This window comes from Vicia villosa, linkage group LG1 (genome assembly GCF_029867415.1).
Source record: "Vicia villosa cultivar HV-30 ecotype Madison, WI linkage group LG1, Vvil1.0, whole genome shotgun sequence".
Lineage (NCBI taxonomy): Eukaryota > Viridiplantae > Streptophyta > Magnoliopsida > Fabales > Fabaceae > Vicia > Vicia villosa.
The window spans coordinates 191,857,250-191,881,994 of record NC_081180.1 but is presented as its reverse complement, the minus strand read 5'-3'; the positions used below and the strand labels follow the sequence as shown (position 1 = coordinate 191,881,994).

The following is a 24,745-nucleotide window of genomic DNA, read 5'->3' as shown; positions in this document are numbered from 1 at the left end:
TCTCCTTAGCCTCGTTTTTATCTACACACCTCAACAACACTGAATCATAGTTCCTTTTGTATAGGATGCTTCCGCTTAAGAAGAATTTGGATGCAAGTCTCCTCAGTGTCTTTTTATCAATTGTCGAGGTACCATGGTTTGTGGTCAGACTGCTCCTCAATTGTGAGGCAATAGGCAGGTTCATCGAAGTGTCTAACCGTTATCCGCGGCTCATGGTTTGGCCAGGTCACTTTGAACATGGAGGATAGTGTTGCCAGCGCGTCGGCTATTTGATTTTCCTCCCTTGGGATATGGGTAAAGGTGATAGTATCAAATTCAGCCATTAACTCTAGTATGAGGTCTCGGTAGGGGATTAGTTTGGCATCCCGAGTGTCCCATTCTTTGTTGACTTGGTGGATTACCAATGCTGAATCTCCGTACACATCTAGGAGTTTGATCCTTAGATCGATTGCAGCTTCTAATCCCAATATGCATGCTTCGTATTCTGCAATGTTGTTGGTGCAGTCGAAACATAGTCTTGCAGTGAAGGGTAAGTGCCGGTCATCGGGAGATGTCAATACTGCCCCTATGCCATGTCCTAGTGCATTTGAGGCACCGTCGAACATGAGTTTCCATACCAAACCTGGTTCGGGTCCCTCGTCGGGTCCTGGTATTTCATAGTCTCTTACTAGCATAATATCCTCATCAGGGAAGTCGAACTTCATAGATTGGTATTCCTCGAGGGGTTGGTGAGCAAGATGTTCTGCCAATACACTCCCTTTTATTGCTTTTTGAGTTACATACTGTATGTCGTATTCGGACAACAACATTTGCCACCTTGCAATTCTACCCGTGAGCGCCTGTTTTTCGAACACGTATTTTAAAGGATCCATTCTCGATATTAGCCATGTGGAATGATTCAGCATATATTGCCTTAGACGTTTGGAGGCCCATGCTAGGGCACAACATGTCTTTTCCAATGGTGAATACCGAGATTCGCAATCCGTGAATTTCTTACTGAGGTAGTAGATAGCGTGTTCTTTCCTGCCTGTTTCATCTTGTTGCCCCAGTACACACCCCATAGATCTTTCAAGTACTGTGAGGTACATGATCAGCGGTCTTCCGGGTACGGGAGGTAAAAGTATCGGTGGTTCTTGCAAGTAGTTCTTTATAGTTTCGAAGGCTACTTGACAATCGTTGTTCCACTTGATAGGTTGATCCTTCCTGAGTAGTTTGAATATAGGCTCGCATGTAGCTGTCAGATGTGAAATGAACCTTGAGATGTAATTCAATCGGCCCAGGAAACCTCGCACCTCTTTTTCTGTTTTTGGAACGGGCATCGCTTGTATGGCTTTTACTTTATCAGGATCAACCTCTATACCTCGCTGGCTTACAATGAATCCCAACAGCTTTCCCGACCTTACACCAAACGTACACTTGTTCGGGTTTAACCTTAGCTTGTACTTCTTTAAGCGCTCGAACAACTTATGTAGATTTGTAATATGCTCTTCTTCTGTGCCTGATTTGGCAATCATATCATCTACATATACTTCGACCTCTTTGCGAATCATATCATGGAATAGTGTGACCATGGCTCTTTGATATGTTGCCCCTGGGTTTCTCAACCCGAAAGGCATTACTTTGTAACAGAAAGTGCCCCAAGATGTCATGAAGGTTGTTTTCTCCATATCTTCGGGCGCCATCTTGATCTGATTATACCCGGAAAAACCATCCATAAAAGAGAACACTGAAGCTTGTGCTGTATTGTCCACCAAGATATCTATATGTGGTAGTGGAAAATCATCTTTTGGACTTGCTTTATTTAGATCCCTGTAATCTACACACATGCGCACCTTCCCGTCTTTCTTAGGGACTGGCACTATGTTTGCAATCCACGGTGGGTAGTCAACTACAGCAAGAAACCCGGCATCGAACTATTTGAGCACCTCTTCCCTAATCTTACTATCCATATCTGGTCGAACCCTTCTGCGCTTTTGTCTGACGGGTGCACACCCCTCTTTGAGCGGTAACCTATGTACCACCATATCAGTGTCCAACCCTGGCATGTCACGGTATGACCAAGCAAATATCTTTGCGTACTCGTGGAGGAGTTTGATTAGCCTTGTTTTTATACCCTCGTCTAATGTTGCCCCAATCATGATATTCTTGGGTTCTTCATCTGTTCCCAAGTTTATGATTTCGATGGCCTCTTGTGGAGGGAGCATGCTCTTGGATTCCTTATCCACTAACCTTGACAACTCTTCCGGAAGTTCATCGTCTTCCCCATCCCATTCTTCAGCCTGATTAGCGAGAGCCTCGAGTTTGTATAGAGTCTCAGCAGTATTATTATCGGTGGTGTCAGAAGGTGATCTGCACATGTTTTATGTTTTGTTTTCTTTTAGTATGCAGATGTGAACGTGCTTTGTTTGTGCAAGAAATTTATTTGTCATTTTCAGAAATGAAAAAGGAATAAATGCGAGAAAAGACAATGTTTTCAATACCAAAATACAAAGACAATTTTATTAATAAACTTCGAACTTGAAAGTAAATGGGGCCCTTACAAACTAACTCTATGCTTCGGGCGAGGCATGAGCCTTATTGTTTTTTTATTTGAAAAAGGGAAATAAAACACACAAAAGCAAATTACTTTGAAATGAAAACTATCTCCGGTATCTCCATGCTTGTCCAATTCTGTAGCTGTTCTCCTGGTCTGATTTCTCGGATGAAGTTGGATGTCCCTTCTCGAGAATCCTTGTTGGACACCATAGCTACATGTTCATACCCACCAGTCACAAAAGTTTGCGTTATTGGGGGAAATTGTTGTTCCTCCTTTTTGATGCTTTTGAACTTGGTGGGTTGATACCCTAACCCCAGGCGATCTTTCTTCTCTGACACCTCCGGTAGCTTGCCCCAGCCTTTAATATCTGCATCCTGCAGATCTTTCCATGATGTTACCACCCTTCTTATCTTCTCCACTGGTAGTGTGATAGCAGTTGCGATTTCTAGTGCTTGAAATGCGGTACCCAATGCTTCGTCCCCAGCCTCAATATATCTGTATGAATTCAAGTTGCTGACGAATATGTCCTCTTCTCCATTGATGGTTACTATAGAGTTCCCATTCACAAATTTTAATTTCTGATGGAGGGTAGAAGTAACTGCCCCAGCTGCGTGAATCCAGGGACGTCCTAGTAGACAGGTGTATGCTGGCTCAATCTCCATCACTTGGAAATTGATGCAGAAGGTATGAGGACCGATTACAACGGGCAAATCCACTTCTCCCAACACCGGACTTTGTGATCCATCGAAAGCTTTTACCACCAGGCGACTTGGTCTGACTACCAGTCCTTCTAAGGCTATCTTGTCAAGTGTTGCTTTTGGCATCACATTTAAAGATGACCCCGTGTCAATCAAAACTCTAGCTAGATGGGCCTTCCCACATTGCATGGAGATATGCAAGGCTTTATTGTGTGACTTTCCTTGTAGGGGTAGCTCATTGTCACTGAAACCTAGGCATGCCCCAGCAGTTAGATTGGCCACCATTCCGTCAAATTGATTGACTGTGATGTCCTTAGTTACATGGGCAGTGTTTAGGATCTTCATCAGAGCATCTCGATGTTTCTCAGAGTGTATCAATAGTGATAAGAGCGATATCTTAGATGGTGTTTGTTGCAACTGATCCACCACTCTATAATCACTCTTCTTAATCAGAGCGAGAAACTCTTCGGCGTCCTTATTAAGAGCCTCTTTGTCCTTAGGTTCAATTCCATCACTTGGTCTTTCAACCGCTTGTTCTCCAGTTTGTGTCAAGTTTCCACTAGATGTAGGTTGTACTTGCGCAGTTTTGAATATGCGCCCACTACGGGTCATGCCTCCAGGTCCAACGATGCTTGATACTGCAGTATTAGTATTGGTCTCATATTCCCATGGTACCGCTTTCATCTTGTCCAAAGGATATGGTCCTCTGATTGGGATGATCTTGGTACGCTCTTGCGTAGGTATCATCACTGGTGGTCTAGAGCATGGGATAATCAATGGTTTCCTTGCCCCTTGTGCAGGTATCATTAAAGGTTCGTTTCTTTCCACCATTGCCACATATTCCTCCTCAGGGTGTTCCTCCAGTTGGATCAATCCTTGATCCATGAGCCTTTGCAAAGTGTCTTTGAAAGCTTCGTTATGTTCTAGGATAAACCCCTTTATAAGAAGATACCTCTTAAGTGCATCTATGGGGGAGTTCCGTTGTTGAACCAACTCTTGCTCATTGACAACTTCTATTGCATTGACAGCGCCTTCATGGTGTGGCATCGGGTTCGTCTTCACATTGGGTTTGTCAAAGGCGATTGCCCCTGATTCAATTAAATTCTGAACGATGTGGCTGAAGGCCCAACATTTCTCCAGGGTGTGTCCGGGAGAATTGGCGTGAAATTCACACCTTTCATTCGGTTTGTAATTGGGCATGAGCTTGCCTGGAGGAGGAGGAGGCAGTGGTCTAACTTCTACCAAGGATTCATTTACTAAATATTTCAGAATCTCTTTCTTGGAAGTAGGTAGTGGATCGAATCTCCTTGGTCCTCCCTGAAACCGGTTTTGTCGTGGTGGGTATGTCATAGGAGGTCTAGTTTCCTGATGGCCTACAGCATTAGTTTCTCCTTCCTTCTTTTTTGTGAAGTTGGGGGTAGGCCTCTTCGCCTGATAGGACCCAGATGGTGCCCCTTGTATCTTTCCATTCTTGATCCCATTCTCAATCCTTTCACCGATGACTACCAAGTCCGAAAATCCTGATGACACGCTTCCAACCATCTTATCATAATATGGCCCTTGTAGTGTAGCCATAAACATATCCACCAGTTCTTTTTCCAACAAGGGAGGTTGGACTCGGGAAGCTATCTCTCTCCACCTCTGAGCATACTCTTTAAATGATTCTTCCTTCTTTTGCGACAGATTTTGGAGTTGCATCCGATTGGGTGCCATGTCCAAATTGTACTTGTATTGCTTAAGGAATGTATTGGCAAGGTCAGTCCAGCTTCGGATATTAGTCTTTTCCAGTTGCATGTACCAGTCCACCGATGCTCCGCTTAAACTATCTTGGAAGAAGTGTATCATTAATTTCTGATCATGAGCATAAGCAGCCATCTTTCGCACATACATGCGCAAGTGGTTCCTTGGACATGTGAGTCCCTTGTATTTTTCAAAGTTCGGAACTTTGAATTTGTGTGGAATTGTTAGATCTGGGACCAAGCTCATTTCAAAAGTGTCCACGTCAAAAGCATCATACCCTTCCACAGCCTTCAGTCTCTCTTCCAATGCCTTGATTTGTCCACTGTCCTTAGAATCTTCTCCAGAATTAGCAGAGTTCAGCTTTGGTTGCGGGACTTGATCTGTGTCATTAGTCTCCCCATATTGCAGGTCCAGATAGTCCTCATTATTGATAGGAATGTGAACTGTGCGGGATGTCCCTTCTTTCTGAATAGCAGGAATAAACCCTTCTCGGGAGGCTTCTCCCTCTTCATGGGTAGTGGTAACCTTCTTAAAGGAGCGAGCATTTGCTTTGTGAGGGTCAAATCCTCTGACATATCCTAACAACGGGTTACCATCGTTAGGTATCTCCTCATACTGACCCTGAACCTCCTTGGCCTTATCTTGCCTGTCCTTAAGATCCTTCATGAAGCTCAGCATTTGGGTCATTCCTCCTTTGAGTTCCTCCACAGTGCCTTTCAACTGGGTCATTTCCTCGCGAAGGGCGGCTTGATTCTGCTCTAGTTGTTCCATTGCTTTCTTCTTCTGAGCTCTGGTCTTGATTTGTGGTTGAGTTGCAATGATGTGACTGGAGATGAAGATAGTTTTTTTTTTGCTTTAATGTTTTGAAAAATAAATATGATATGCATGCTATGAATGATATGGTTATGCAATGTTTATGTCTTATTCACACTATTATAATACACATATATATTTATATATTATTTTTATTCTTCTCTTTTTTTTTTTATATATACATGTACATTTTTCCCTCTTTTTTTTTGCACATATGTATTATGTATATATTTTTTTTTACATATATTTTTTTTGTACATGTATATACACATATGTTTTTTTTTAGAGAGGTAAACAAGGTTGGTGAATATTTATAGAAACGATGAGTAACGAAAAAGAAACACACTTTATTGAAAGGAAATACTAAGAAACTCCATTGTTGGTTTACAAAAAGGAAAAGGAAACTGAAATTAAAATACTCAAAATAAATTAAATTAAAAGTACTTGAAATAAAAGCAACAAGGAAATAACATAAAGCTAAGAACGCCTTTGGATGTCTTCTTGGAACTTGTCCACCATATCTCTACAAAGCTTCATGAACTCTTTGACTACTTCGGGAAGGATGATAGGAGATGATTCTGCTTTTGCCAAACTCTTTGGAATATCTTGAATTAAATCATTACACAAGAAGACTAGCTTATCATAATCATCGCGACATTTCTCATAGTCTTCAAGCATCTTAGGAACCATGCTCACGTGCTCACTTGCCGTAGAAACAATTGTGTAGAGTCTTTTCCAATAGTCTCTTTCGTTCAAGGCTGCCTCGTGTATCTCTTTTTCTCTCATGAACACTTCCCGAAGTGATACCATAGCTTGAAATGCTCTTTCGTACTCACCAGTGCGCTGTAAAAGTTCTTCTTCCGTGGTTAATCTTCTTGCGTGCTCTTGTTGTCCAGCATTGAGGGCTTCTTGAAGATCATATTTGAGGTTCCTTATTTCATCCTCTTGATCTTTAGTCCTATCAGTTAATTCAAAGATTACAACTTCTAGATTTTTCTCAGATTCTGCTTTGTCATGGGAAGCCTTCTCATAACGCCTTCTCCACCTTGCAATTTCCGCATTAGCTTGCTCCAACCTCTCATCATGAGCCTCTAAATTAAAATTAGCACTTAAATACCCTTCAGTTGCACGCTTTCTTTTACTTCTTTGCCTATCATTTTCTTCTTTCATCGCTTGGAGTTCTTGATTTTTCTCTTTAAGGTCAAAGCGTAGTTGGCTCCTTTCATTAGTAAGTTGATGCAAATCAAGTTCTAATTTCTCTTTCTCCTTTCGGGACGCCTCTAGGGCAGCCCTGACTCCTTCTATCTCTTCGATGGATAAAGGAACAGGATCAGGAGAATCAGGCTTGTAGGCGGGATCCACAACAAAAGGAAGCAACACTTTCTTAACTCTTTCTTGAACCCATGCGGTATAAGCTGCTTTTGCAATTACATTCTTTGGCCCAAAGTCTCTCCTTTGAACATTGCTCCAAGCTTGAATTACCTTTTTCCATGTTCTTGGTTCACCTTTCCCATTGTCATGCAAAATTAATTCTTTTATACGTTGCTCGGAAGGTTCTTTATCCATGGAATGACCCAATTGACGTAGTGCTAAAGCAGGATTATAATTAATACAACCAAGAGTTCCTATCAATGGCACATTGTTGAATTCTCCACATTTGTAAATGATCTTATCTGAATTTAATTTTCTTGCATACCATAGAATAGAGTCCGCTTTAAGAGCCCTTAATTTTTGAGACCAATCGTTCCTAGTTAATTCTTTGATAAAGCAACTAGCTTTGTAGAGATGGGAAGTCAACCAAGAATAAAGCAAATGAACGCAACAAACTAGCACTCCTCTCTTTCTTTCATACCTCATATGAATAGCATAGTAAATGTTAGCGAGGATAGTCGGAGTTGGATCTTTGTCAAAAAGCCTAAAAGAAGTGAAAGCATGAATAGCGGTAGGATCAACATAGTCAATATTCTTTGGCAATAAAACAACACCAAAAACCAAGAGAGCTAACACATGTCCACAAATGTCCCATTGTTTCTTTTGAGCAAACATTAATGCTTGATTTTCTAAATAAGATCTTTTGAACCCATGCACTTCTCCCTCAGTTTTATAATGAACTTTTAGTTCTGCAGCGGACATTCCCAAAGCCTTTTCTAGATCTGAAAAGTCAACTTCTTTACCCACACCAGTATAGAATTCCTTTTTTATCCTCGAAAAACCCAACATAGCATCCATTTCTTCTATGGTAGGTGCTAACTGAAAATCCTGGAAAGTAAAACATCTCAAAGGCGGATCATAGAATTGTACCAAGGCGGTGATAGCTTCTTCTTGCACTTTTACCCTTAGCAAATCCAAGATATTACCATAGCGAATCTCAAACCTATCCAAAGCACCTGATGGCAATTTTTCTTTGATGATCTTCAATTTCTTAATGTCTGGAGTAGAAACAGTAAAGTGCACGATTGTCTCCTTCGTACTCATCCTTCCTACACATTCACCAACAAAATACATTTTACCAAATATATATACATATATATGTGTATTATTATTTTTATTTGTGGATAAGACATGATGAAAAATGCAAATGATTAGATGATGCATGCAAACACATAACAACAAAAAAAAAAATAATAATAATAATACAAACATAAAAAATAATTAAGCAAAAAAGCATGGTATTTCAAAGAACCCAGGTTCATAGGTTCGACGTAGGGGGCTCTTGGGAGCCAACCTTTATACGGGGGTTCTAAAAGGTCTAATGGGGTCGTTCGTAGCCTCCGAGACTTTTTCGTCTCTTCGGATTTTGGAACAACTCATTTTATCCATGAGGTTCGAATTTTTGGGTAGGTTCCCGGAGAGATCAGCTAAGTATCCAGTCCAGCCCTCCACAAAGTCTAGCTTCGTTTCGGACCTTTCCAAATACCTAACCCACTCCGAGTGGAGTTATCAGTGAGATTCGTAAGGCGATTCATGTCCCCTTTTGGTCTCAAAGTTAACTCCCACATTTAAGGTTTAACCGACATAGAAATAGAGCAAATATATAATAATAAAAGCAGATATTTTTAGGCAGATAAAAAAACATAAAACAAATAAACAACCAAATAATTTAATGTTTATTAAAAGATAAACCTCCCCCCAAACCCTAAATGTGGCAACTTGCCAACCCTAAAGTGCGCCACAAACCCTAAACCATAAACTACGAGCCATAAACCTAAACCCACTCAAGCCTTAGGAGCATAATAATTCACTAAAAGTGTCCCCAGTGGAGTCGCCAGCTGTAGCAACCTGCCCTAAAAATTTCAGCTTTCGAGTCGCCACCTATTCTGAAGGGCGAATAGGAAACCCTACGCAGATAAGAGATTGAGGGTAAGTTATTATAATCAGGCTGAGGGAAGGTGTTAGGCACCCTCAGCCCTTTCCTAAAGGCTAATATATCAAAGATTAGGGTTGCATGGCAGGGTTTGTAAAGAAATGTGGCAAACAAAATCATAAGGACATGATTGAGATTTTGAAGAGGGGGACTCGCCTTGTTGCCAAGTGCCTACGTACCTCCTTAGGGAGGATCAGAGTCTACGTAGTTCGGGAGGGGTTGTACGCCATTTAGAGTTTGAATTTGATTTGATATGGTTTTTTTAGAGGCTTTTTAGTTAGCCTATCGCAGTTTGTTTTGTCTTGTAATTTGAATGGATTTTAGAATTATTAGGGTTTGGGCGTACAACCCTGATTTGGCACAATTAACCGCAATGATCAATAGGTTTGATCACCATAGTTAAAAGATTAAGGATTTGCATTGTTACCAATTCAAATCGATTAATTCGATTATCACTAATAACAACTTATTGTATTTTATTATTTTATGAATCTTGGCGTTTTATATTGTTACCTCTCATAATCGATTAACACGACTACAAATAATAACAAATTTAATTAAATAATAAGGCAAGATTAATCACCACAACCAATAAGATAGTTGCAGCCATTTAATCGAATTTTTAGTTGGATTTTATTTTAATTAAAATGGTACCTTAATTATTTTTATTGTTAACCACAGCGATTAATCGATTTAATCGGCGCAAATAACAAATTAAAAATATTTAATATAAATGTCATATTTTTATTCTACTTAAAAATAATTTTAACATAATTAATATATTAAAAAAAAGACAAATATCTTATAAAAAAATTATTAAAGTTTTATTAATTTTATTAAGATTTTGATTGTATGTGGTTGTTAATAGGAACCATGGTATAGGGACTAAATTCTGGGCGTGGGATCTGAGTTAGTGGAGGATTAAAGGATGAGATCTGAGGTCGTATGGTGGCAGTATGGTGATGAGGCGCATAGGATCAGAGTTTGAAAATTCAGAAAAATATATGTGAGGGTGCAGGGATCGAACCCACACCCTTAGGCTTAACCAACGTCCCCCAACCAACCCAGCTGCGCGCTTATGCTGTTTAATATACGCGTGCAATAACATAAATAAAAAAAACAGATGAACAACTGAAAACGTGCGCGCGAAATTTCAAACAAGCTAATAGGATGAGGACACCTCATCATCTTCCTCGAACAGACCTTGAACCCTGGTAAAATTAGCTACGATTTTGCTATGTTTTTCTACGCAGCAAACCAAACCACGAAAATAACGAATAGGCCATACACTCACATAAATATTCCGCGACACTTGCAATCGCTTCGTCTCAGCCATGCGAATTCGATCATATATTTATTTTGACCTAATTTTATCCCCATAAGAAACCCCCAAAACGAACCCTAAAAGCTTGGATCGGCCTCTAATGGCCGATCACCCTATAGCGCGCAAAACTCAACCAAACGGTCTAGAATCAATCATAGCAATCAGGAGAAACCAAACATACAATCAAAACAACATGAACATGAGTATATGATGCCAATCGAACCAAGATATGAAACGACTTACTTTGACAAATCGGAGGGTATTCTGGGGTTGTTGATGTAGTGCACCTATCCAGACACGTTCCTAATCCCTCAACGAAGCTGTTGCAACTTTCAAATTGGAATGAAACGACCTAATTCCCGGAAACCGATCTTGAGTTTCTTGGAGAATTTTTGTGTTCTTGCAAGTGCTCTCTTCTGCAGATTTTCCACCCCTAGTCCACTGGCTTATGTTGTATATTTATAGGAGAATAGAATTAGGTCAAGAAAAGAATCAAAAAGCCTTTGAATCAAATCTTTCCATGTTTGAGAAATTGATTTGATTTCTTGATTTTTAAGTTACTAAACTTGGCTTGTTTTGTATCAATTCTTTCCATTTAATTTATGCACGAAAATATGATTATATTTGGTCATAAACTATGATTGAGAATCACCCAAAATATACTTTCTATCAAATATTTGATTTTTCATTTAATTAAATCATTAAAAATTAATTTTAAATGAAATAAAATTATGTAAAATCAAATAAAATGATATAATTTATGGCATATGTTTTGGATAGCTTGTGGACCAAGTTTGGGTCATAGAATGTAGGCCCATTTGCAAGAATCTCAATTTTGAACCCTCCTTTTTTCACATTTGGTCCCTCAAAATCACCTGACTTTGATCAAGCATATCTCCTTCAATTTTTAAGCTATGAGGGAGATCTAATACTTTTTAGAAACCTCAAGAGGTCCTCTACAAGCCATTTTGGAACATATTTTTCATTTGAAGCTTTTATCTTGACCATATTCTCTTTGGGAAAAAACTGTTTCTGAAGGATGCCTGAAAATGACCTGTAATCTTTTGCTTTGTATCTCTTAAATGAAACATTTCTAGCCCTGGCTTGTGAGACACAAAGTTGTAGAGAATCCAATTTCCTTCAAAATAGGCTTTGAGTAGGGAATTTTTGATGTTCCATGTGAAAGTTATGCCCAGTCATAGTTGGGTTGACTTTCTCCTAAGAAACCCTAATTTGAACCTTTTTATATTTGTTCATCTCTGAGTTTCTATTAATGGAATCATGATCAATTCTTGATCAAATGATGGTTATGCACCTGTAATACGGTGAACTGACTTTTTATCGATCGAAATGTCGCGGTAAGCAAGAGTCGCCACCGACTTTTATTTTATCCAAACAGGTTCGGAAAGGCTAAAAGAAACAGAAAAAAACCTTTTAAAGAAATCTGAGTTCGGGGGGTAATTTATGCAAAGGGAAGGTGTAAGGCACCCTTTGCATCCATGGTTTTCCATGGGCTCTTAATTGCTTTGCTTGCTCGTTTGTTTTTTAGAAAAAAAAATAGATGAAAGAAAAAAGCGGACTTTAGCTCGTAAATGAGCGTAGCCAGTTTTCGAAGAATTGTGAGAAAGAATATTAAAGATGAGCATTGCAAGGCAATTAGGGGCAATTACCTTAAACTCAGATGATAGGTCTCTTTTTAGCCTTTCAGAATGAAAGGGTCAATACTTGCCATAAGAGGGCAGGAAGCCTTTCGTTTGGAGGTTGAAGGGTCATCGAAGCATCCTTTGCCATAAGACTGTCCCATGCCATAGAAGGGCAGGTAGTTTAAGGCAAGGATCAGAATAAGCCTTATTCGTAGGCAGCCAGAAGATACCTCAGCCTTTTTCCGTGGGCAACTTCCGAGGGTCAAGGTCATATTTGTGTATCGAAGGCAACATCATTTAGGGTCGCATGACCTTTAGTTATCGAGGCAGCATGGCTGAGGTATCCTCATATTCGAGGGACATGGCTTATTCTGCAAAAAACACAAAGGCAACAGGCAACAGGCAACAAGGCAACAAGGCAACAGAGAGGTTACCCCAAAAGCGTGCGTGTGTGCAGCAATCACGTGATTATATTCAGAAAATTATCTTATAATTAATTATCTACATTGATTTAAGGCTTGCACTCCCTAAGATTACTAACCACACAATAATATAAAGCAATAAAGGGGGCGGGAAATTGTAACCAGCGGATCCCTTATCAGGGTTTGACACAAGTAATAATAATAAAAGGCATAAAATAAAATGAGGTTTAGGGTTACCAATGACGTAGCTTTGGCAATTGATAAACCTGAAAAGGAAAAAGACAAGACAGAAAACATATAGTGAGTGCATTATCAAATTCGAGGGCAAACCTCATTAACTACAAAAGAAAATAGAATAATAAATTAAAAATAGAATAGGGAGAAGGTACTTAGCTCTGATTTGATCTGATATGGTTGATAGGGTGCCTTTAAGGTTAACCCTGAAAAGAAACAAGGCAGGAAAGGATGAAGGCGAAACAAACCCTAATTTAAAATATAAATCAAATATAATTTAAATTAAATTAAACTGAGTACTTAACTTTGGTTTTTGAATCAGGCGCGTATTCGGAGCGTATTTGAAGAGCAGTGCGTTCTGGTCCTTTAGATCTGGAATTAGCGAGACTCAATGGAGGAGATTGAAGATGAATTTGTGAATATCCGCAAGAATAGATGAACAGCTCGAATGTACCTCGCAATACAAGAAAATGTGAGTAATATATGTAAAATGATGCGTGAAAGAAATACTAACAATTAACAATGAAGATTAACTAAAAATATAACACTAAACACTTTAAATCTAAAAAGAAAATTAAAAATGAATGACATATTTTGTATTTTTAATAATAGAAACTAAACTAACATTTTTTATATATTTTTTTTATATAGAAAATAAAACTCAAATTAAATAAATAATAAAGCTAATTAAGTAAAGTAACCAAGATTATCTAACTCAATATCTAAAATTTAGACTATACTAACTACTTTAAATTATGAAAAATAGTAAAAAAAACTTTTATACTATAATTTTCAACCAAGATGCAATGGTCAGTAAAAAAAACAGAATGTGAAGCAAGCCAAAAACGTGTGTTTCAGTTTAAGAGTTTTGACTTTTCAACCTTAGGGCTCATCCAATGGCTACATGACACATGGTATATCCAATTGCACTTGAAACAAATGAAACAACAACATAGCAGTATTAGGAAAAGCAAAAATAAAACGCAAAAAACCCAACTCCTTTCTTGGCTTACAGAAAACAAAAACAAATCTAATCCTCCTCACAACCCAAATTACGCACCATGTAAACACAAACAAAGACATCATCGCATATCAATTGAGAAAGACAACATCAACAACGCAATTTTTGTGAACAAAAGCATATATCATGAAAGGCATATCGACCCACACCATACAAAGATAAGTTTGCCAACGAGTTTACCGATTTGGTTGATGTCGGAGTTGTGATGGTTGGTTGTTGGGAGGTTGGATCGGAGAAGAGTTTGATGAAAGGGAAGGCCGTTCGGTTGCGCGTCGGAGGTCGTTCAGTAGTCGAACGGTGGATCTCCGATTTCGGTTCGGTCCTTTTGGATCTTCGAACAGTGCACAGGGGCGGTGGTGTAGTGGTGCGGCTTCACCTCTGTTCATCTTCTTCTCGCAGGTGCTGTTGTGAATCTGCTATGGCTTTTTCACTGCGGAAGGTGGAGTTCGTATGGACGGAGGTTTGAGGCTATGAACGATTCCGTCCCAAATCTCCTACTTCTCCAAACTCAAATTGGAAACAATCATGCATCAAGAGAACAATTGAACAAATCACAGATAACAAATCACAGACAGAAATATAGTAAAGGCACAAGTGATAACACAAATATGGTAACAGGATTGTATATAGGAGAAAAAGCTAAGATCACACAGTTACGATGTTACCGACTTGGCGACGATGCTCTACAGAATCCCGCATCTCTCTGCTTCATCTTTCTCTTTGTGAATTTGGAAATTGCCTGCGATTAATTCACTTTTTCATCGCGGTTGTTACGTGATTGTTATTCCTCAAATTGTCGGTAGCGCGTGTTTGTAGCATTGAAAGAGCGGCTTCGTTATTGTGTTGTTATTGTTGATGTACAGTAGTGGTCTATTGGAGGAAATTAGATTGAAGGGAGGGTTATATGAATTTTCTCCATGAGAGTATGCATTATATCCTTAGGAGGTGATAAAGAATAGGGGTGGGTTTGTACGTGAGAGCCTCTTTTCTAAAAATAAGGATTTGTATGGGAATTTGTATGTGGATGGGAGAGTTAGTGAAAATAGGGTTAGTGGGAGAGAATAGGTTCCGATCCCCTACTCAATGACAAAATCCTCCTTTTATAGTACTCAAAATAGGGTTTTCCACACCAAAGGGCCTTCCACAAAATGGACCAAGGACTTTCTCTATTGCACCAACTAATTAAAATAAAAGAAACCCAAAACAAATAATAAAATATGACAAAAAATGATTTATTAATTTTAACTCAAAATTCAAATCAAATTTAAAATGAATTAAGAATAAAAATTATAAATCTAAGAAAATAAGTAGAACGAATAAAAAATGTTATCAAATTGTAAAAATAAACCAAATGCGTAACATGATCCTAAGTATATATTTTTTCGGTTTTTTGAATAAATGCAAAAAATGCAAAATTAAGTAATATCCTAATGACAAGATGCAAATGATATGCAAAGCTTACGCTAATAATAAAAAAAAAAAAAACAAAATCTAGAGGGCAAATTTTGGGGTATGACAGCTGCCCCTGTTCAATTATCTTAAACCTGAAGATGTAGAGTGGTTTGTATGCCAGTCGGTATCTGAAGGTGGAAGATGATTGAACGCTAGAATACCAAGAAATTTGCCCTAGCTGAAATAGGGACTTTTGTCGGAGATGGGCTTGTAGATGCCATCTGATAGTTGTTAGAGTATAGATTGTTACGCAATTTCTGCTTTTGCTGTCTTCCCTCTTTTGAATGTTGAGGAACCGTCAAAGGTATCGACTCAAATCTGTGTTGGGTTATTTAAGGAATCGTCAAAGGTATCGACTTAAATTCGAAGCATATTGTCGAGGCACCGTCAAAGGTATCGACTCAGATATGCGGATAGATTGTATAAGGAACCGTCAAAGGTGTCGACTTATATCTGAAGTATGTCGTTAAGGAACCGTCAAAGGTGTCGACTTAACTCTTGATGTGGGTTGTTAAGGAACCGTCAAAGGTATCGACTTAACTCTGAAGCATATCATTGAGGCACCGTCAAAGGTATCGACTCAGATATGTAGATAGATTGTATAAGGAACCGTCAAAGGTATCGACTTATATCTGAAGCATATTGTTGAGGCACCGTCAAAGGTATCGACTCATATTTGAAGTGTGTTGTTAAGGAACCGTCAAAGGTGTCGACTTAACTCTTGATATATTAAGGAACCGTCAAAGGTGTCGACTTAATACTTGAAAATAGAGGTAGTAGTATCCTGAAAAGTAGAGGTTAGTTTTCTTATGTCATGATGCATGTGTTTATGTAATGAGTATCTCAAAATAAATGAGAAACTTCATATGTTATGGATTTGTTATGCAGTGATGTATGTGATGTATGTTTGTGTCATGTGGTATGCGAATGTGATTTATGTTATCTTCGTCGAGAAAATAAATCTCCAGGTCTTTGTGTTTTTGATGTTTGATTTCGTCTTGAAGATGCTCAGCTGGGGATTTATGGTTTCTGCTTGGGGATGATCAGTAGTTTGATGTACCCTGATTTAGAGATAAACCATGTTGGAGAAGAGCAACATGTTGGATGACCGGTAGTGTTGAATATGTAAGCTCTGTTGGGGAGCCATGTCTTTGTCGGGACGAGTATGTTTGAAGATATCTTCTTAATGATTACTCTGTGGGGATATGATCTTGTGAAGCCAGAGTTGTGGGAAGGCATGGATGCCTTGAACATTGCCCCCAGTATTATAGTAACTACCATTCCTGGATTTGTATTGATTAGGACACACCACTGAGTATTGATCAAGATGTCAAACTAGACTTGCATAGATTTGCCCCAGTTAGCAGGAACTTTGGAAAGATTCGCCTCGCGAGGACTTTATGAGATGTTCAATATGGGCGATATGCCCCCAGTAATCATAGGCTCGTGACAATGTCTCACGTTGATTGGGGAGTAGCTTTTAGATATACTTGGATGCATGCCCCTGATTGTTCGAGCATCCATGAGAGATTCTCGGAATCTTGACTTGATTGCCCCATATTGATCGTGGGAATAATGTGTCATGCCCCATGTATTCGTAGAGACATTGCTTCTCGGAGTAATCTTGTTTGTCGGGATAACTTTTAGTCATTAGTCGACCCTGTGCAAGTTCTTTCCGATGCTAACATTTGAAATTATGTAGCAGAACATGTTTAATAATGAAATCATGAGATGCAATGCATACGTTTGTCTTGAGTTTTTTGGAAAACATTAAAACAGGAGATGTAAAAGCATGATATTTGTAAAAACATGATGTTTGTAAAAAATGGGATATCGACTCAGCATTTTTGGTAAACCTTAAGGAGTCAGGATACCTTTTGGTGACAGTATGCTTTCGAACTAACCATGCTTCAGTTAGGACTTTCAAGGGTTGTAACGTGGCTTGGTTCACGGTTTAAGAAACAAAGGATAATGGCTCAAAATTTGATTGTACCCACCCCTCTTCATGATTATCTTCAGTCATAAATTCAGTTAATTCAACCTATGCATTCAGGTTCCAAGAGCCTTCTGGATTTGCACCTTTGATAATGACGATGGTTCACAAGCAAAGAGCACTTTTGAGGTGGCAGTCACTTCTTCCTTTTGGTAGTCACAACATTGTGTTGTTCAGGAATTTATTGACTTCTCTTTTCATCTTTTTGATATCCCTAACTTTTGCCTGAACTGTCTATTTTGAGCTTACAGTCAGCGGGATGCCTTGACTTCTGCCTAAGTCTTCTTTTTGATTTTTGACTTAACAGGCTTTTCTTTGTATGTATGTTTTTTCATTTTTTCTCTTTTTTTTTTGAAAGATATTGACTGCCTCGTTTGGATGATTGATGAACCGTCATTGTCTTTTGATTGACGTCCCCAACACTTCTTTGGTGTGTGCGGATGAACGCTTGTGATTGAAACCTTTGTTGAAAGGTGTACTGAATGATTCTCTTAAAATAGAATGCACAACCAAATTAACTGAGAACTACCCTGCCCCAGGTTATGATCAAGGGTTTTAATTAGCACAAGAAAGAAACTTCTACTTCTTAGGCTCAAAGGGGTTGACAAGGGATTAACATCCTTATATCTCCACTATTTAGGAATTGAAACAATGCCTGTACATCGTCAGCATAGTCCGCTCAAAAGCATACTGTATGATTTTGTGGTATCGTTTTCGTCATCCTCCCTCAAAAGGCATACAGCTTTAGCAGGAGTCGAGTATCACAAAGCATATGCAAAGTAAAAACATAATTTAAAATGAGTGATAACGAAATAATTTATTCAAGACAAATATATGCAATGCACTGATGATGATTATTAAAACAGATAATGTCTACCATGATTCAAATGTTTAACAAACAGAAAAGAAACTTGCAAATGAAAGTAGATCTAATGATCCAAAAGTTTGTCCGTCTAGACGTCAGTCAGTCTTGTCATGACTAGGCATAGGAGCAATGATCATCCCAGGAGTTTTCAGGAGGGTTGAATTTGATTTCCCCGTTATCGATTAGATCTTGAATCTTATTCCTCAGTGTCCAGCAGTTGTTTTTTTTTTGTAATGTCCAGGAATGTTGGAATGGTACGCGCACCTCGCATTGAGTTTATAGCCAGAGGTTTTAGAGTTCTTAGGAGCATCCCTCAGAGTAATCAATCTGATCTTCAACATATGTTTATAATGCTTGAGCCAATGACATATTGACTTTGGTGAATTGACGCTTAGGTGCATCTGGCTTGCGTCGTTGTTGTGGAATTGGTGTAGAGATTCAGAGATGCCCCATCAGATTGTTTACTTTCATCACGGTCTTTGTAGTATCAGCCATATGAGGCTCCTCGGGTGAGTTAAAATCAATGATCTTGTTGTAAATCAAATTTTGAATCATATGCTTCGACGGTCTACAATTCTTTACATCATGATCAGGGTTATTCGAATAATAAGCACTTCTCGCATTGTAATTGTACCCAGGAGTAGGAGTGCCTTCAGTTTTTATTGCCCCTTGACTGAGTTCAGAATCAAAGCTTGGGATCGGATGTTCTGAGCCTGAAGATTTTAGGCTGATTGCTCGAGATCCATTTGTGCTGAAATAAACAGCGAGAGAGAAAAGGAACCTATTGCGGAAACCTGTTATGCAATGTTTATGAATGTATATGTAATGTTTTCAAGGATCGTTAGGAAATTTAGTTTGCGACATTAGGAAATGACTAGTTGCCTCTTCGTCTGAAGAATCTTGGTCTTTGTCTTTGAATGTCCTTCTTTGAGAATCAAGCTCACCATATCGAGTGGGTCATCGCCTCTGATTAGGGATACTTCTGAATAAATCCTCTTGCCCCTTGATAGGTACTAAGTCTCTGAATCGGAAGGTATGTGGCCAGAGGAAGATAAATCCTCTTGCCCCTTGATAGGTACGGTGTCTCTGAACTGGAAGGCATACGACAAGAGTAAAATAAATCCTCTTGCCTCCTGATTAGGTACTCAGTCTTTGATTTGCAAGACAAATGGCCAGAGGAAAATAAATCCTCTTGCCCCTAGATAAGAATTCTATCCTTGATAAGAGCACCTGAAATTGTGCGCCCTAAATCCCTAAGATCCTTGAAAGGGTTAGTTAATGTGCAATGTTATGATGTCATGCAGATGCAATGCCTTAAGTAAAGCATAGGGTAATAAGGACGAAATGTCCTACAAGCAAATCCTGCAAGGAAATAGAAAGGTAAAGCATGAGGTAATAAGGACGAAATGTCCTACAAGCAAATCCTACAAGGAAATGAAGGTTAGTAGTAAACACAATAAGTCACACAAGTCATGCAAGTCACACAAGTCACACAATTTTTGGCTTAAGGCTTGCATGGAGTCTGATCAGGTGTCCTTCCCAAGGGTGTTTCTATGGATAAGGAGATTTCAGCAACGGGTTCTACAAGTTATCCAGAATTGTCAGCCCTTCTAAAGCACCCTCGGACATGATGCATTCGCACCATGCAATGATACTTTGAGAAAGAACCTATCTGAATTGTAGCATCGGGTAGCGACTAGTTCTTAACATTTGTCAAGAGTAGTCCCCCCACTACGTTCCTAAAGGCCAGGATGGGTTAAGGGTAACTAAAGGTCCTTGAGCTCCGGCGCACCCACAGACACATACATAGACCTCCCTCATTTGAGAAAGCTGTGCATATGCTATAGAGTCCTAACTCAAGTGTGAACTTCATATTGACTCATCTCCCACATATGTGAAAGAGGTCGCCATGACTATGCCACTCCTAATCTTAAGTGTTCTTGAATCCGGGAATAGGATTCGTCCTTCATTTAATTCCCAAAATGCCCCTGAAAAATAAAACAAACAAAGCAAACAATAGAAAACAATTAAGTGAATCCTAGACTTTTAAGGTAACCCCTCTTTTATCGAAAAATCCCCAGCAGAGTCGCCAGTTCTGTAATACGGTGAACTGACTTTTTATCGATCGAAATGTCGCGGTAAGCAAGAGTCGCCACCGACTTTTATTTTATCCAAACAGGTTCGGAAAGGCTAAAAGAAACAGAAAAAAACCTTTTAAAGAAATCTGAGTTCGGGGGGTAATTTATGCAAAGGGAAGGTGTAAGGCACCCTTTGCATCCATGGTTTTCCATGGGCTCTTAATTGCTTTGCTTGCTCGTTTGTTTTTTAGAAAAAAAATAGATGAAAGAAAAAAGCGGACTTTAGCTCGTAAATGAGCGTAGCCAGTTTTCGAAGAATTGTGAGAAAGAATATTAAAGATGAGCATTGCAAGGCAATTAGGGGCAATTACCTTAAACTCAGATGATAGGTCTCTTTTTAGCCTTTCAGAATGAAAGGGTCAATCCTTGCCATAAGAGGGCAGGAAGCCTTTCGTTTGGAGGTTGAAGGGTCATCGAAGCATCCTTTGCCATAAGACTGTCCCATGCCATAGAAGGGCAGGTAGTCTAAGGCAAGGATCAGAATAAGCCTTATTCGTAGGCAGCCAGAAGATACCTCAGCCTTTTTCCGTGGGCAACTTCCGAGGGTCAAGGTCATATTTGTGTATCGAAGGCAGCATCATTTAGGGTCGCATGACCTTTAGTTATCGAGGCAGCATGGCTGAGGTATCCTCATATTCGAGGGACATGGCTTATTCTGCAAAAAACACAAAGGCAACAGGCAACAGGCAACAAGGCAACAAGGCAACAGAGAGGTTACCCCAAAAGCGTGCGTGTGTGCAGCAATCACGTGATTATATTCAGAAAATTATCTTATAATTAATTATCTACATTGATTTAAGGCTTGCACTCCCTAAGATTACTAACCACACAATAATATAAAGCAATAAAGGGGGCGGGAAATTGTAACCAGCGGATCCCTTATCAGGGTTTGACACAAGTAATAATAATAAAAGGCATAAAATAAAATGAGGTTTAGGGTTACCAATGACGTAGCTTTGGCAATTGATAAACCTGAAAAGGAAAAAGACAAGACAGAAAACATATAGTGAGTGCATTATCAAATTCGAGGGCAAACCTCATTAACTACAAAAGAAAATAGAATAATAAATTAAAAATAGAATAGGGAGAAGAAACAAGGCAGGAAAGGATGAAGGCGAAACAAACCCTAATTTAAAATATAAATCAAATATAATTTAAATTAAATTAAACTGAGTACTTAACTTTGGTTTTTGAATCAGGCGCGTATTCGGAGCGTATTTGAAGAGCAGTGCGTTCTGGTCCTTTAGATCTGGAATTAGCGAGACTCAATGGAGGAGATTGAAGATGAATTTGTGAATATCCACAAGAATAGATGAACAGCTCGAATGTACCTCACAATACAAGAAAATGTGAGTAATATATGTAAAATGATGCGTGAAAGAAATACTAACAATTAACAATGAAGATTAACTAAAAATATAACACTAAACACTTTAAATCTAAAAAGAAAATTAAAAATGAATGACATATTTTGTATTTTTAATAATAGAAACTAAACTAACATTTTTTATATATTTTTTTTATATAGAAAATAAAACTCAAATTAAATAAATAATAAAGCTAATTAAGTAAAGTAACCAAGATTATCTAACTCAATATCTAAAATTTAGACTATACTAACTACTTTAAATTATGAAAAATAGTAAAAAAAACTTTTATACTATAATTTTCAACCAAGATGCAATGGTCAGTAAAAAAAACAGAATGTGAAGCAAGCCAAAAACGTGTGTTTCAGTTTAAGAGTTTTGACTTTTCAACCTTAGGGTTCATCCAATGGCTACATGACACATGGTATATCCAATTGCACTTGAAACAAATGAAACAACAACATAGCAGTATTAGGAAAAGCAAAAATAAAACGCAAGAAACCCAACTCCTTTCTTGGCTTACAGAAAACAAAAACAAATCTAATCCTCCTCACAACCCAAATTACGCACCATGTAAACACAAACAAAGACATCATCGCATATCAATTGAGAAAGACAACATCAACAACGCAATTTTTGTGAACAAAAGCGTATATCATGAAAGGCATATCGACCCACACCATACAAAGATAAGTTTGCCAACGAGTTTACCGATTTGGTTGATGTCGGAGTTGTGATGGTTGGTTGTTGGGAGGTTGGATCGGAGAAGAGTTCGATGAAAGGGAAGGCCGTTCGGTTGCGCGTCGGAGGTCGTTCAGTAGTCGAACGGTGGATCTGCGATTTCGGTTCGGTCCTTTTGGATCTTCGAACAGTGCACAGGGGCGGTGGTGTAGTGGTGCGGCTTCACCTCTGTTCATCTTCTTCTCGCAGGTGCTGTTGTGAATCTGCTATGGCTTTTTCACTGCGGAAGGTGGAGTTCGTATGGACGGAGGTTTGAGGCTATGAACGATTCCGTCCCAAATCTCCTACTTCTCCAAACTCAAATTGGAAACAATCATGCATCAAGAGAACAATTGAACAAATCACAGATAACAAATCACAGATAGAAATATAGTAAAGGCACAAGTGATAACACAAATATGGTAACAGGATTGTATATAGGAGAAAAAGCTAAGATCACACAGTTACGATGTTACCGACTTGGCGACGATGCTCTACAGAATCCCGCATCTCTCTGCTTTATCTTTCTCTTTGTGAATTTGGAAATTGCCTGCGATTAATTCACTTTTTCATCGCGGTTGTTACGTGATTGTTATTCCTCAAATTGCCGGTAGCGCGTGTTTGTAGCATTGAAAGAGCGGCTTCGTTATTGTGTTGTTATTGTTGATGTACAGTAGTGGTCTATTGGAGGAAATTAGATTGAAGGGAGGGTTATATGAATTTTCTCCATGAGAGTATGCATTATATCCTTAGGAGGTGATAAAGAATAGGGGTGGGTTTGTACGTGAGAGCCTCTTTTCTAAAAATAATGATTTGTATGGGAATTTGTATGTGGATGGGAGAGTTAGTGAAAATAGGGTTAGTGGGAGAGAATAGGTTCCGATCCCCTACTCAATGACAAAATCCTCCTTTTATAGTACTCAAAATAGGGTTTTCCACACCAAAGGGCCTTCCACAAAATGGACCAAGGACTTTCTCTATTGCACCAACTAATTAAAATAAAAGAAACCCAAAACAAATAATAAAATATGACAAAAAATGATTTATTAATTTTAACTCAAAATTCAAATCAAATTTAAAATGAATTAAGAATAAAAATTATAAATCTAAGAAAATAAGTAGAACGAATAAAAAATGTTATCAAATTGTAAAAATAAACCAAATGCGTAACATGATCCTAAGTATATATTTTTTCGGTTTTTTGAATAAATGCAAAAAATGCAAAATTAAGTAATATCCTAATGACAAGATGCAAATGATATGCAAAGCTTACGCTAATAATAAAAAAAAAATAAAAAAAAAAAACAAAATCTAGAGGGCAAATTTTGGGGTATGACAGCACCCCATACTTGATGTTTGCCCAATGATTATGGTTTGAATCATGCCTTGATTGTGATTGACCTTTCAGTTTGAATCAATTGACTGTGAATTATCTGGATCATTTAAATGAGCCATGTCTTGAGATTTGAACTTGCCTTTGTTATGAGAGAAGTGTGGGAGGTAAATTTTGGGGTATGACAGCTGCCCCTATTTAATTACCTTTGATTGGGTGACAAGAGGGTGTGTAGACCTCGCGTCGTTCCGATCGAAGAGTTATTAAATACTGGAAGGCCCCTAAATTTGCCTTGAGCTTGAGTATGGATGAAGAGAAATGTCCTGCTAAAGCCTGAGTCTTACATAGTGAGGACCTCTGTTGGTTGTGTAATCGGCTTGCTATGGCCAGCAAGCCTCCGTAGTTTGTGGATCCCTCACTTACCATAGTGCTGGTAAGCTACTCGCATTTTGTGAACCTCTTACTTACCATAGTGCTAGTAAGCTACTCGCAGTTTGTGAACCTCTCACTTACCATAGTGCTGGTAAGCTACTCGCAGTTTGTGAATTTCTCACTTACCATAGTGCTGGTCAGCTACTCGCAGTTTGTGAATTTCTCACTTACCATAGTGCTGGTAAGCTACTCGCAGTTTGTGAACCTCTCACTTACCATAGTGCTGGTAAGCTACTCGCAGTTTGTGAATTTCTCACTTACCATAGTGCTGGTAAGCTACTCGCAGTTTGTGAACCTCTCACTTACCATAGTGCTGGTAAGCTACTCGCAGTTTGTGAACCTCTCACTTACCATAGTGCTGGTAAGCTACTCGCAGTTTGTGAATTTCTCACTTACCATAGTGCTGGTAAGCTACTCGCAGTTTGTGAATTTCTCACTTACCATAGTGCTGGTAAGCTACTCGCAGTTTGTGAACCTCTCACTTACCATAGTTCTGGCAAGTTACATCGCAGTTTGGACTCCTCACTTACCATAGTTCTGGCAAGCTACGTCGCAGTTTGTACCTCTTACTTACCATAGTTCTGGCAAGTTACATCGCAGTTTGGACCCCAATAGGATTGCTTGCTATAGTTCTAGCAAGTTCACCTGCA

General features: G+C 38.8%; 1 protein-coding gene across 3 annotated transcripts; it reads right to left on the bottom strand.

Moving 5' to 3' along the window:
- Positions 1–6,167: 6,167 nt before the first annotated feature.
- On the bottom strand, positions 6,168–23,521 carry LOC131644755 (uncharacterized). Of its 3 annotated transcripts, none has more exons than XM_058915342.1 (3): positions 21,426–23,521; positions 10,719–21,215; positions 6,168–8,267 (listed from the first exon to the last, which is right to left on the bottom strand). In XM_058915342.1, the coding sequence occupies exon 3, from the start codon at positions 8,260–8,262 to the stop codon at positions 6,265–6,267; it is 1,998 nt and encodes a 665-aa protein (XP_058771325.1). In that variant the 5' UTR covers positions 8,263–8,267; positions 10,719–21,215; positions 21,426–23,521; the 3' UTR covers positions 6,168–6,264. The 3 variants fall into 3 exon arrangements, with proteins under 3 accessions (XP_058771325.1, XP_058771324.1, XP_058771326.1); XM_058915341.1 differs by having other exon boundaries at positions 10,719–21,574; positions 22,322–23,521; XM_058915343.1 differs by having other exon boundaries at positions 10,719–12,806; positions 13,080–23,520.
- Between the last annotated feature and the right edge of the window lie 1,224 nt (positions 23,522–24,745).